Source organism: Lissotriton helveticus, chromosome 7 (assembly GCF_964261635.1).
Source record: "Lissotriton helveticus chromosome 7, aLisHel1.1, whole genome shotgun sequence".
NCBI lineage: Eukaryota > Metazoa > Chordata > Amphibia > Caudata > Salamandridae > Lissotriton > Lissotriton helveticus.
The window spans coordinates 420,951,610-420,965,582 of record NC_136068.1 but is presented as its reverse complement, the minus strand read 5'-3'; the positions used below and the strand labels follow the sequence as shown (position 1 = coordinate 420,965,582).

The window sequence follows — 13,973 nt, the reverse complement described above, 5'->3', positions numbered from 1 at the left end:
AACGGTTTAGAGAAAATGGATGATCACGGGAGTTCCACCATGGAGATAAATAAGCAAAAAGAGAGTCTACCATCTGGTCATTCACGCCACCATTCCAGGACTTTCTCGGTGAGCGGCAGAGCATGCAAAGCACCACGGGTCCTCCTGGGGGGGAGAGGTCACAGGGCAAAAACTGAGAAGAGGACCAGGTACGTAAAAGCAATCAAAGTCACAGGGCAAAAACCAACACAGCTGCAGCACAAGGGCAGCGAAGTTCCAGGTGGGAGGGGGCAAACCAGAAGACAGTGGTGGAGCAGTGGGTAGAAGAAGGGTCAATGTTTTTTCAGATTCCCCAGTGGGGTAAGTGTCGGAGCTCCTGGGTCATGGAGGCGCGATTCGGAGCACGGCTTCACAGGGGCGTAAACCATCAGGGGGAAGGTGAAGCCAAAGTGTGGTTGGGCGCATCAGGTGGTGACAGTCGGGCAGAGTTCTGGTGGCAATAGGAGCAGTGGGGTCAATGCCAGGCCCTCAGTGGACTTACTGTACAGGAACGGAGGCCAGCAGAACTCCTGGGGCTCAGCAGCTAGAGACCATCAGTCCAGACGCCATGCCTGGCAAGGGAAAATGGCGGTCCAGAGGTCCGACTGACTCATCTCGGACAGTGGAGCAGTGGGGTAACCCGGTCGCTCCAGACCCACTACGTGGGCGAGCGTCAGGATACCTATGCTTTGGCCATCAACATCGACGTACCCCACACGGCGGGCCAGATCAGGGAGGGACCAAGCTCAGGGCGGATGCAGCAACAATGGCATCGGCACCAGGGGGCTCCAAGGCCAGGCCAGGTCTGGGGGACAACCAGCAACTCTGCACACTGGAGAGGTGAGCTCTCGGGAGTCCCACCTGGAAACGAGCACAAGTGCCCCATCAGCAAGTCGAGAGAGGTCATCCTCAGGGGTCAGAGACCCGGGGTCTCAGGCCCGTCCAGGGGGCCGGGAGGAAGGCGCAGGAACTCCGGAGTACTTCAGGACAGGCTTGAGCTGTCCGGCACCTCCAGTTACAACCCAGTTAGTTCGCGACACCGGGGGTCCACTTCAAGACTGGAGCACAAGGAGACAGGAGCGTCGGATTGCTGCCAGATCCCCAGGGACAGAACAGGCCGACACAATCCGGGAGGGAGCAGTGCGGTCTAGACAGATCCCTGGCTATTTGTATCGTTGTCTCGGTAAGTTGTTTTTAAGTTCTTTTCATATATTCAGTTGCAGCTTCCGCTTGTAGTAGATGAACGATGAAGAAGGAGGTCGGAAGGTCGGGTATGTCAGGGGATAAATTCCGATTTGGTATTCCTCCACCCGGGAGCTCATCAGTAGAGCTCCTACTTGGCGGCCATCTTCCCTCGTCATCTTCCATATACTTTAAAGGTTAACTTACCTTAAGTGCGGGGTCCCCAGGCTGCTGTCCTCCTCTTCCTTGGTTGCACGATGATCTGCGCATGCGTGCAGAGGCACTCATGGATATGTGCAACAGGCCAGTAGTTCTGCACTCATCTTTATTTTATGTGACTTTATGTGTAGCAGGCACAGGGGGTTATATATTATTTCACATGCACTTTATTGGCTAATAATCCGTGTGGATTGTAACCCTGGGCGGAGAGCTCAGCTCCGCCTGCGGAGTGTGTGGAGTTGTGCTTACTCCACGTTCTGCGAGAACAGGGAGTAGGCACAACTCGGCACACTCCGCAGTGGAGTAGAGTTGCCCAGCCCCCGCCTCCATCCCCCCTTAGGAAGAATTACATTAAATATACTTTAAAGGTTAAAAAAATCAACACTTACCTTTAGTGCGGCGTCCTGTATATCTGTTGTGGCTGTCTATATAGTGCCAGTAATTGTACCTGTGTCCTCTGTATTATTTAGCCGTTTTCTGTCTCTGTGCCTGTTTGCCCTCCGTGCCCTTCCCACCGCTGCTCCCCTGCGGCCTCTCCCCCCTTGCCAGTTCACGCTTCCTGCCTCCCAGCTGCGCTTCCCTCCCCTCTCCCCTACTTAATGGGAGGCCCTGCAAAGGAGTGCGAGCAAGACCTGTGAACTCCTGGTCAGGGACCTGCTCTCTCCCCGCAGGTCAGCTGTTAAGTGCCACCACTCCGGCACTGTGCTCTGCTTACTCAGGTAGGTGTTCGAGGCCGTCCTCCACCCGCAGGCTCCTGCCGCTCCTTATCCCTGGTGGTCCAGTGGGAGAGCCTTGCTATTCTGCTGGCTGCTGTTGTCTGTGTCTGTCTTTGTGCTGTTTGTCTTTCTTTCTGTGCCCGTTTTCTGTCTTCCTTCTAGCCTCCTCACTGTATCTCTATTGTGCCTGACTTTATTGTTCCAGTCATTGTACCTGTGTCCTCTGTGTTGTTAGCCAGTTTCTGTCTCCGTCCCTGTGTGCCCTCCGAGCCCTTCCCACCGCTGCTGCCCCTGTGGCCCCTGCCGGTTCCAGCTTCCCGCCTCCCAGCTGAGCTTCCTTCCCCCTCTCCTACTTAATGGCAGCTGCTGCACAGCCGCGCAGTGAATGCGCCGCCGGCACACCAAAGGTGTGCCAAAGGCAAGCCCATCTGCGACCCGGCTTGTGACCCTACCGGGGCCAGTGCCAGGAACCCTGGATCTATGGCCTCCCACCGCTACAACTCTGCTGCCCTCCTCGCACTCAACCCCAGAAGGAACAACAGCTGCCAGCGATCAACGCTGAAGGCAACCCACAGCCAGTTCTCCTGTCGATACTGCCGACAATCTTTCACCTTCGACCGCCCCCCTTGACCGCCGAACCCACGATTAACACCCGTACCACAGAAGCCCTGAGGTACATCCTCCTCAATGTGCGCTCCCTACACAGACCTGCTGTAGAAATCTGGGATCTGTTCGACACCCACCTCGCCAGACTTTGCCTTCTTCATGGAAAAATGGACCAACGCCACCTCCGTCCTGACATCACGACCGCCATCACCGACGGGTACAAGATCCAGAGAAAGGACAGCCCCCACGGGCCAGGAAGAGGACTCACCAATGTGCACAAGAGCTCCCTCTGTCTCTTCACCTTCAGCACGAGTGACCCCCTCTCCAACACGGAGCACCTCCACTTCCAGATCCAGACCAGCCTCATAACCATGCTGCACGAGACCCTCACCTACAGACCATCTGGGCCACTTGCCTCCTCTGCCACCACCATTACTGACCTTGTTGCACCCAACGCCATTGCCTCCACAGACTACAATCTCATCGGAGACCTGAACCTCCACCTCAACAACCGCAGCGACACCAACTCCACCACCCTCTTGGATAACTTCACCAACCTCGGGCTAAATCAGCTCATCACCACCCCCACCCACAAAGCTGGACACATACTCGACCCCATTTTCACAGGAGGGACAGACCTCGCAACCCTCTGGACAGACCACCACTGTGTACACTTCACCTTCATCACTACCACCGCACCTCAGATCTAAAATAAAGTAATCGATGCGGCTTATACCCTTAGATGTATTGAGAGTATTGGCACCTAGTTTATCTTACTTTGTCCACCTCTTTTGTGGCCCTCAGCCAAAACTCCAGAACTATGGCATTCAATTGTAGTGCCACTTGCGACCATTTTTGGAAAGGGGGTAGGTCAAGTTTGGAAACTAGCTAGAGATCATCTTTCTCCCTTACCTCACAAGTATCCTCCCACACCTAGGATTTGTACAGCACATTAAAATCACCCGCTAAAATCAGGGGGTGCGGAAGGCGCCTTCCCCCAGCAGCTCTTGCAGGGCGTCCTGCTTTGCTATGACTAGCGGGGCGTTGATATGTTACATAGTTTGGTATGTGTAGTGGATTAGTGCTCCAGGTTTCCTGGAGGGTACAGATATCAAAAGCTTCCATGAATTTAAGCCAGTGCAGGACTAACATCTTCGTCATCCCAGTGACGTTCTACAACACCATCTGGAGCTTACACATATCCTTGAGCACGGGATCCTTAGCAGAGTTGGATCTTAAAGCTAGGGTGTGTACATGTGCTTGGTGAAGGCAAGGATTAATGAGTATTACTCCTACAGGGTACTCTACTCTAAATGTGAATGCCCCCCTGGTTTCTAAGTCTCCTTGGCCTAGGGTAATTTCACAACTGGCTCGCCAAAGCTGGGTGAGTATCACACAAATACAGTTGAATATTTGTGGCTAAAGTTGAATCTTGGCCAAGGTGAGGAGTGATTGGGAGGTTACTAATTGTTCAGGGGCAATTAGGGAGGTGGTACTTAAGTTGGATGCTGGTTCTCGCAGTGCAATTAGACTATGGACCAAACTACGATCTGCCAGGGATAGTTCTATACAATCCCTAGGGCTATTGGGGAAGGTATGCCTTCTAGCTCGCACAATATCATCCCTGATCACAGACCTACAGCCTCTCATATGCCTAATAAAGTGGATTGCTATATTCCTAAGAGAGTGCTCACCTTCATACCTCTGATAAGTGAGATTTTTCGGGATGTTGATCATATAAATTTTGTTGCTAACTTGGGGGAATTGGCTCACCTCTCTCATTGGATACTATTTAGGGTTACTCCTGGGCAAGGGTTCCCTACTGGAAGTATCTATTTCTTCAAAGCTGTGCTTTGAACTTTCAGTGATAGCTCTTGGAGGAAGCTGGCGAGGCCCTACAGGGACCGCAGGTGTATCCTTGCCAAAGGGACTACCAAGCAGTGAGGGCAGAAGATTTAATTGAGGGTTAGCACTCCCATCTATTGCAATGAGAAGGTTAACCTGACCTTTGAGTTTACCTATTAAAGCGTGCAAAGCCTTAATTTCTGCTCTCAGGACATTAACAATCGTAAGGACATCAATGTCAGGCTTAAATTGCCCCTCAGGTGGTATTTGACCAACCCCCACATCCACTCCCTCCCTATCCTCCCCAACTTGTGACTTATTTACCAAAGCTGAAAGTGGTGCAAATATATTGCTGCAGGTGAGGTCTAAGCTAGGGGAGCCTTGGGTCAGCAAGGTAGCCGGACTTGCTGGATTAATCACCTTGGTGTTGGTTCATTTTGGAGAATCAAGCCTAAGATTTTGCCCATTGCGCTTCCTAAATTTGTGGGGAATGCGTTTAGGCATTCTAAAGGTTGCTGGTAATGGGCGAGTCTTGGGGTTGAGGTGGGCAGTGGACTTTGGCGGGTCTAGGATTTCCTCACATTCAACTAAAAGATTATCTATTCTGTCAAGTACACAGTCCCCCATGTGTGCTTCCAGTCTTTTTTAGCCATTTTTGTTTTGGCACGCACTTTTCCAGACCCACCCCCTGCAACTTTACTTTTCCCCATGTCCGGCTTGGTGAGAAAACCAAGAGGCCTACTTTTTTTTAGAGCAGGAGTACAAATACAAAACCAATGTTCTCTTAGCGCCAGCTACTCATAAACATCCAGTACTTTGAAAGACTGTAGTACAGATCTTAGAGGAGGCGGCTCAGCCCAGCCTCTTCTGGGCTATGATGGGCGCGGACAGGCAGGGATTTTCAGGGGGCTCCATAGGTGGGCCCCATGCTCAGATGCGGAGGGCCAGGGGGAAATGGCGCCCTGTTAAGGGGCCCCCAATGTTGCTTTCCGGCAGCCTTTTCAAGTCGGAAAGCCCAAAATGGAAAGGCTGTCGGAAACTGGCATCATAATTCCTACGGTGGAAATGCCATCCTTAACGGATTAGGAGGAGCTGTCGATCCAACCAATGAGCTCCATGAGCCCATCAGAAGGTGTCAGCTGGTTCCCCCGACTGCTGCAACCGACCACACGCATCCTAATGCATCAGTCAGACCACAGCAGTAGTTGTGGTTCGGACCGCAACGTCCAAACCGCATCGTAATGAGGCCCTTAGTGTTCTATTACTCCATGCTTCAGGTATGTATTCATTTGAAGTGATAGTTTTTAAACTTAATTTTGGAAACATTCCTTCCCGCACCCTAATGACAATGCAGGTAATTAACTGAGAGGCAAGTCAGCGGTCATGTGGTTCCTATAGGTGGCTAGATTTGTATTATATATGGAGCAAAGGTTTAGTCTATTAGAGCAAACAAGTGTTTTTTGTACAGCAGATATGCTGAACTTGCATACTTGTAGGTGTCGCTCACATGTGATAAGGAAGAAAATGGGGGCTCAGTGAATTAATTTATTTGCCTAGGATCGCATAACTTATACTCAGTATGTGGGTCAAGAGCATTATAATTAGTTTGAATAGATTATTTAGGTCATTAGACCTGAAGGTCTAGTAACATTTTGATTTTTCGAGGCCAGCTACTGAAGGAAGCAGACAAACTGTCACTAATTTAAGTTTACCCAGGATGCCCAATCACTTGGAGGGGTTATTAAGGCCACAAACATTATTTGTGTGTTCAGTGTTCTATGGTTAATGGCCATAGTGTGATAGTTGTGTGACATGTCAGGCTACGTGTTCATAAAACTCTGGGTAAGATGGAAGTGCGAAGCAGCAAGTAGTTTCCGGTGTTTAACTTTCCCTCTAGTACTAGGTCTCCCTAAATGTTAAACAATGACCAAGAATGCCCAACAGTGGGCCAAACAAAATGATAACAAACATGCATACAGACACTTGAGGGACGAAGGGTGGGTACTCTCCAGTGCCCACAAAAGCACATTTAGACTGAGTGAATGGTTTTAAAGATGATGAAAGTGATCCAGACCTCCCACCCAGCCTCTGAAGGAGAGCAAGGTTCCAAGCTGGAGTTGGTTCCAAAGCAGTACAGGTCCAACTCCTCCCTAAGTGCAAAACAAACACAGATTACTCTGCCTGGCCTGCTTTGTGCTGTTTGCCCTCATCATTCGAGTGCCAGAGATGTTCTAAAAACATAATTAACAAAAAAGTCCTGAGCACCACATTTGATCCAAAACTTGATAGTCCACGCAATGTTGTCATTGTTTTTTCTTTACTTCAGAGCTTTATATGTATCCAGCACAAACACAACACAAACTTGTAGCCACCATATATTATTCTCAAAACTTAGATTTTTAGTCCATGACCATATCTGTGATCCAAGTCCAAATAACTAAATTGTTTCTCAATATATTTCTAGTGAAGTGGCAAAGTAGGTCCCGTCCGTGCAGTTTTGGAGTGTTGGAAGACTTACCTGGATTCATTTTGTTAGGCCCTGATGAAGTCATCGGTTGATTTACTGTAAGACTAAACACGTGTTGGCTACAAGCTTGTGTTGTGTTGTCAATGGATACATATGAAGCTCTGAAATAAAGAAAAATAACAACAACATTGTGTGGACTATCAAGTTTTGAATCAAATGTGTTGCTCAGGACTGTTTTGTTAATTATGCTTTGGGGACTTTTTATCCTCAGATTTGGAAGAGTTTAAGAGGCCCCTCCGGTTCTTGTAGCATCGCTATGAATATAGCACTCGGGACACTATAACACGGGGTTTTATGCAGCTTTTACCCTGCCAATTTCTCTGGCATTATGTTCTAAAAGCTGAGCTTTGTTATTTTTGGATTTCCATGGAGCTTGGGCGGTGTCTTCCTGAGTGCCAGTATACGGTCTGGCATCCCTGATCAAGGGCTCATCAGGGTTCAGTCTTTGCTTCCTCCACTGATAAACTTAAAATTTATTTAGCGTCTTAAGTGGAGAAGTGTGGCTCACTGGGTAGAGGCGGCAGACCCGGAAGCAGAGGTCAGCCCGGGACCAGGGTTCAATTCCCAACGCGGCAGGGTCTTGGGTCAATGTCCGCGGACTCGATAATTCTCGCCTCAGTGCCTACTCTAACCTTGGACTATACTCTGCAACTCTGGACAATAGCTTGCTTAATCTTCACAACGGCCCCTTCATCGCCGGGGATGCCTGGTGTCACCTTGGGGGTGCCCAAGAGAGACCATCTCACAGGGAAAGCCAGGAAGGGTTCCCCAGTGGTATACAGCGCCAGGACACTCCGAGATGGAGTAACAGTGTGCTTTACAAGTATACTTCATTTACATTTACATTTACATTTAACAGCTGAGGCAAGAACAAAGATGGCTTCTCTCTAGTTTAGGCCTCCAGGCCCGAAAAGAGGCAAAGAAGGCACAGAATCATGCCAAAGCCAATAGGTAAACCGTACAAATAGGCACAAATAAGGCTAAGATAAAGGATTTATGAATATATACTGAGATGGCGGTGGGCCATAGTCACCATCAGTCCAAATAGGACAAATTATCCGGGCACTACAGTGACGTACTCTGCTCATGCAAACCATCACTCAACCTGCCCATTGATATTTCAGGCTAACTCTCTAGTCCATGTGGTCCTTTTTATGCACATTCACAGCATTGATATTTGTTCACAATTCTTGTTTGCAGTACTTTTCAAGCTTTTGATTTCAGTTGTAGTGCAATTGCTGCTGCAAAATAACCAAACTTTTTATTTAAGTTAGGATTTTCAGTCTTTCTTTAAATCTACTCTTAGCTATTCTAACTATCTGTCACTCATGGATTTCTAGCCTCCCCGCTGTTGATGTATCTGAGCATTCAGCCCCCTCATCCATCTAGCAATTTTACTCATGTGTTACCCTGTCTTTCCTCAGCTCTTGCACTGTTTCTTTGTCTCACTCAAACAGACTGCAAATGGAACTAACATTATGTTGTTAAAAAACTACAAAGCACCATGTTCCCTATGTGTTCTTATTGTTCATCTATTTTCTCCATTACAGATGGGATATGTTATGAAAACCCAGCAGGACTGTCCAAAGTGGTAAAAGATTACAAAGTTGCATATGGTAAGTAATATGTGTGTCTAAAGTAGTGCATTGTAAATCCTCCATGTTCCTGTCAAAGACTAGACACCCCAGTAGTACTTAAACATGAGACACCCTAGTAGTGATTTAATTAAGACTGAGGTGTGCTATCAAGGCATCTCCTATATGGTGGACTAGTTAATAAATGCCCCTAAACACCCTTTGACCCACAGCTTTTGCAAGTGAATTTTTGACCAGGCAGGAAACTTGAGAAATGGTCTATAAACCAGTGTGACATGTGGTGAAATTTCTATGACATGGAACATGCCATAGGTGCTTTGGTAGATTCATTAAAATGTAAAGGGCCCATCAATGGTTGTATGATTGTTGTGATCTTTGTATAGATGGAGAAGAAATCATCTTTAATAACATTTTTATTTCTCAAGTTAATGTGAGATTCCTGTTATTCCTTCATAGTCTTTGCAGAGGGTTAAGGTACCTTGCTGGTAAAATGGTGGTCTCTACGAAATGCAGAAATGTTAGACACATGTAATATACTGAGATAGACTTGTAACAACAATGAACATATGATCTATTACTGTTGCCCGAATTATACCCTCCCAACAACTTCCATTGATCGGAGCATGGCTAGGCAATTGAGGAACTGTAGTTTGCAACAGATTCATGGTTAGATGGGCACAGAGGTCACTTCATGATTTTTTTTTTTTTAAACTCTTTATTCGTGACTGTTACAGGATATCAAGCAGTTCTGTGCATTTTCTTATCATAGCTTACATCAGTCTTTTCCGTTTTCATAACCATTAACTCGTGGGAGCATTACATTTCAGTTATAAGTTGCTTGTCAGATCAATCCCCGGATACGTTCCATATATATTCTGTAAACTCCAGAATCATGTCTTACATAAGTATCACACCCCAACTGTCTCTCCCTCCCCACCCGCCCACCCACCCTCCGTCTCCTGGTCGTTCTCACTCGTGCACCCTCCATCTCAGGGCAAGGTGGCTCTGTCTATTTGTAATGTGGTAAAAGCCTTAGGTCTGGTCTAGCCCTTGTGAGTCGCAGTGGTGCTCGTGTTTCTCGGCCCCCTCCCGCCACCTATGTGAGGTCACCCCACCGGGTCTCCAGAGCTGGCTAGGTCTGTCTCTTCCAGGTCTAGCAGCATCGAGTCCCATTCCAGAGCTATAGGATATTTGCGCAGGCCCTTGCTCTCCTCTTCTCGCAGTGCCGCGGATTCTGCTTTGCCCCATTTCAGTAAGTCGCTGCGCCATATGTCTATTTGGGGGGCCCTGGGTGACTTCCAGCGCATGGTGAGTACCCTGATCGCCAGCACCAGTGCCAGGTCCATAAGTCTCAGCTGTGCCTTGCATGTCTTGGGGCGTTTCCTGTTCCCCAGTAGGCACGGTGACGCTCCCTCAGGGATCTGGAGTGTTGTTATGGAGTGTAGCGTATGTTTGACCGTCTCCCAATAAGTGTGTAACTTCGGGCATGACCATAGCATGTGGAGAATATGTGCTTCGTCTTGGTAACATCTCGGGCAGCAGTGTGCAGTGTCAGGGAACATCTTATGTAGCATCTGGGGTGTAAGGTAAGCTCTGTGGAGAACCATGGCTTGTATGAACTGAAACTTAACATTCCTGGACACCCGTCTATGATGGCCTAAAATAAGTTTCCATTCCCCGTCCGTTATGTTTTCACCCGAGTCCGCAGTCCAGGTCTCCCTGAGTGTAGCAATCGGCGAAGGTACATGCTCCCTGACGCCAACATATAGCCACTTCACTAAGTGTCCCCCCGTGCCCATGTAGTAAAAGAGGTGTACTAGTTCATGTTGTTCTGGTTTTGTACGTTGTGGGGCCCAAGCCCGTCGCACGTAGTGTGTCACTGAGGCGTGTAGTAGGTATAAGCGTGAGGGTGCTCCCGTGGCTTGTATAAAGGAGGTGTGGTCCAGCATGGTGTCGTCGCCGAACAGGTCTCCCACCCTGTCCACCCCAGTCTCCGTCCAGGGTCGTAATCTGCGCAGTGTCAGGGTCCCCTGTGGTGTCGGGAGTCCCAGTAGCGGTATATTGTCCGCATATGGGGAGGTCCCAGTCGAGTATGACAGAGCTTTCTTCCAGCAGGTCAGGGCCACGTGCAAAAGGGGGTGACAGTCCCTAGGGATCCTAGCATTGGGCAAGAGGAGGGAGTGCAGGTCTCCACGTGCTACTTTGTCCGCCGTGTAAGCGATCTCATGCAGATCCTTGCCCGCCACCCATCGGGTCAGCCATTGGAGTTGGCTGGCATAGTAGTAACTCCGCAGGTCTGGCACTCCCAGGCCGCCCTGTCTGGTGTTCAATTGCAGTTTTTTAAGGCTGATCCGTCTTCTCCCCGAGCCCCATATAAGGCTGACTAGTAGTGTATTTAGCATGGTAAAAATCTGACGCGGGAGCATAACCGGCAGGTTCACGAAATAATACAGTATGCGGGGAAGCAGGACCATCTTCGAGACCGCCACTCGTCCCATCACTGATAGGGGTAGGGACGTCCAGAAGCCTATGCTGCCTCGCAGGCCATTAATGGCCTTACGGATATTACCGTCAATCTGGGCCTCCGGGTCCCGGTAGACCTGTATTCCGAGATATTTGAACGTGGTCGGCGCCACTTGGATTTCGTGAGCCCCGAACTGTATAAGGGGGGGCTGTCGGCCCTCTCGAAAGAAGAAACCCAGGGACTTCCCTGGGTTTATAGCCAGCCCAGATATGACCTCAAATCGTCTAAAGATATTCGCCAGGACCGAGTGGTCTCCTCGCAGGTTCCGGAGGAACACCAAGATGTCGTCGGCATATATTGAGATCATGTGGTCGGTGCCTTCCACCGGTATGCCGTCCTCCGCAGCTCTATCGCGAAGTGCAATAGCCAGGGGTTCCAGCGTCAGCACAAACAGTAGTGGCGACAGTGGGCAGCCCTGTCGGGTGCCCCTGTGGACTTCATAACTGTCCGACGTGTGTCTCCCCGTGCGTGCCCTGGCCGTCGGGCCTGTATATAATAAGCAGATCCACTTTAGAAGGCCTTCCAACCAAAGCGATGTAGAACTTCGAACATGAAGTTCCACATCAGGGAATCAAACACCTGACGGAGGTCTAGTGCTATACAACCAGCGTGTGGTAGGTTGTGGGGTGTAGTTGTCATGAGAGCGTGGAGTCGCCTCGAGTTCTGGGAGGTACTCCTCTCTGGGAGAAAGCCACATTGGTCAGTGTGGATCAGGCCAGGGAGGTGGTGTTGGATCCTCATGGCAATAGCTTTACTAAGGATCTTATACTCCGTGGAGAGCATGGAGAGGGGCCTGTAATTACCTACATCCTGAGTGTCCCTACCGGGTTTCGGGATAGATATCACCAGGGCCTGCATGGTGGTAGCCGGTAGATGGCCAGCCTCGTACGCCGTGGTGTATATTTTCTCCAGGACAGGGGCCAGTACATCAGCATATGTCTGATAAAACTCCCCTGGTAGGCCATCCATGCCCGGGGTTTTGCCCCGATTAAGCGAGTGGATTGCTACCTTTATTTCCTGCTGTGTGATAGGTCCGGCTAGAGCCTCCTGGATTCCAGGGGCCAGCACTGGGAGCGTCAGGTCATTCAGGAAGTCCGTCATTTCGTCCCTGTCCACCACAGACGCTCCCTCAAGCCTCAGAGCCCATGAGTCACTCCTCGATTTTGATTGGGCCACTTTGCCGAGCCCTTTTTGCTTACTAGCATCAAGCGACTGCACCGCGAGCTCATATCGATGCAGCACGCCAGCGGAGCAGTAACCCGCCTGGGAGATCCCGACTCTAAGGTAAACAACTCTTTCGAAGCCTGCCACACTATGGAGACAGACTACCCAGTGCCAGTCCTGATGCGTTCAGACATGTTTATGTCTTTGTATTCAACACCACATGTAGCAGGGTCTGATATGACGCTTCTTTTCTAATAATTACAGTAAGAAGCCTATCACGACCCCAGACGAGAGGATTGACCTGCCTGCACACATTGGTCTAGTGACTGCGAGTAGTTCGCTTAAGTAAGTTCCTTTCTTTGCCTAGCCTTTCCACCCCCCACAGTCATTCTGTACTAGCGCCCTGATGGCACGTTTTAATTTAATTTATTTCAGAAATCCTTGGAGCTTGGTGAGAGCCCACCTTTGGACGAGATAGATGGTTGACCGTCTTATGATGTAGGTAGAACCACATCCCTTCTCTCTTATAATCATGCACTATCACCGATTAAGTACTGAATTTAACTATACGTTATCTCACAGGCTCTCCTTACCCTTCCTGATGAAGACCCCAACATGAGGCCTGAACCAACCCTTTAGCGTAATCAGGGGTCGAAACGTAGAACTACGCCGCTTCTCTACACACCATAGGATTCAAATATGAGATTGATTCTCCTTGTCTATGTGTGATGTAACTTGGGAACCTTTGTCCATCAATTTGGTTGTAAAGGTTTTTCTAATTTTAACATGATGTTATAATTATGTCACAACACCTTTACCCTGTCCCCTTCACATTTTCACTTACCCCTCCTTTCTTCACTGAGAGCACCGATTTTGAATATCAAATGTAATGATTTCACAATTACATGACATGATGAATTATTGGCTGCAATTTGATCAAACAATGACTTTGCATGAATAAATGCCAATGAAAATGAATTGAAAAATGTATTCCTGTACAATAATTTTCTTTGAATTGTTTTGAATTTGATGGTGATTATGTGTTGAACTAAATATCACAGAACTGTATGATATTAATATAGCTGTAACTCGGACCAATTCTCTTTTGTATTGCTCCACGGACCCAGGTCCTGAGTTTTTAGGGCCTACCCCTTCTATACTCACACCACAGAGGGGGGAGCATAGAGGTTCTCCAGGTGAGTCTTAAATACAGTGTTGATTCCCAATTGAGTGTGTATCAAGTCACCCGCCGCGTTTCGGATCGATGTTATTGTAGGGCTCTCAGGGGCATCCCGGACCAACCGGGCAAGCAGAGCCCCGGACCTGTCCGCCTCTGACTGTTGTCGTTTCAAATAGGCCCCGTAGTCTATCACTCTCAGGGTCTCCAGTAGTTCAGCATGTTCAATATTACACTGCTGTAGATCAGTCCGTCGGCCAGGGTCTAGCCCCACCGCGTTTTCAAGTTCACGCATGCGCTTCTCTACCTCGCATAGCCTACTGTGTATTTCCTGTCTGGCTCCCACTAGACGGCCTATAGCAGCCCCTCGTATTACAGTTTTCATTGCGTCCCACACCAC

At 48.9% G+C, this 13,973-nt stretch overlaps 1 protein-coding gene and 1 long non-coding RNA gene across 7 annotated transcripts in view; both read left to right on the top strand.

The window, feature by feature from the left end:
- LOC144766801 (uncharacterized) overlaps nucleotides 1–13,973 on the top strand; it is a 1,464,990-nt gene that overhangs the window by 1,069,589 nt on the left and 381,428 nt on the right. For all 6 annotated transcript variants that reach the window (XM_078650533.1, XM_078650530.1, XM_078650529.1 and 3 more), the window contains one exon: nucleotides 8,664–8,729. In XM_078650533.1, the coding sequence (XP_078506659.1) occupies nucleotides 8,664–8,729 (66 nt within the window). The remainder of the gene's footprint in view (nucleotides 1–8,663; nucleotides 8,730–13,973) is intronic.
- On the top strand, nucleotides 12,662–13,069 carry LOC144766800 (uncharacterized). Its single transcript, XR_013597934.1, has 3 exons — nucleotides 12,662–12,741; nucleotides 12,832–12,894; nucleotides 12,979–13,069. It is a non-coding gene; the product is annotated as an uncharacterized LOC144766800 (long non-coding RNA).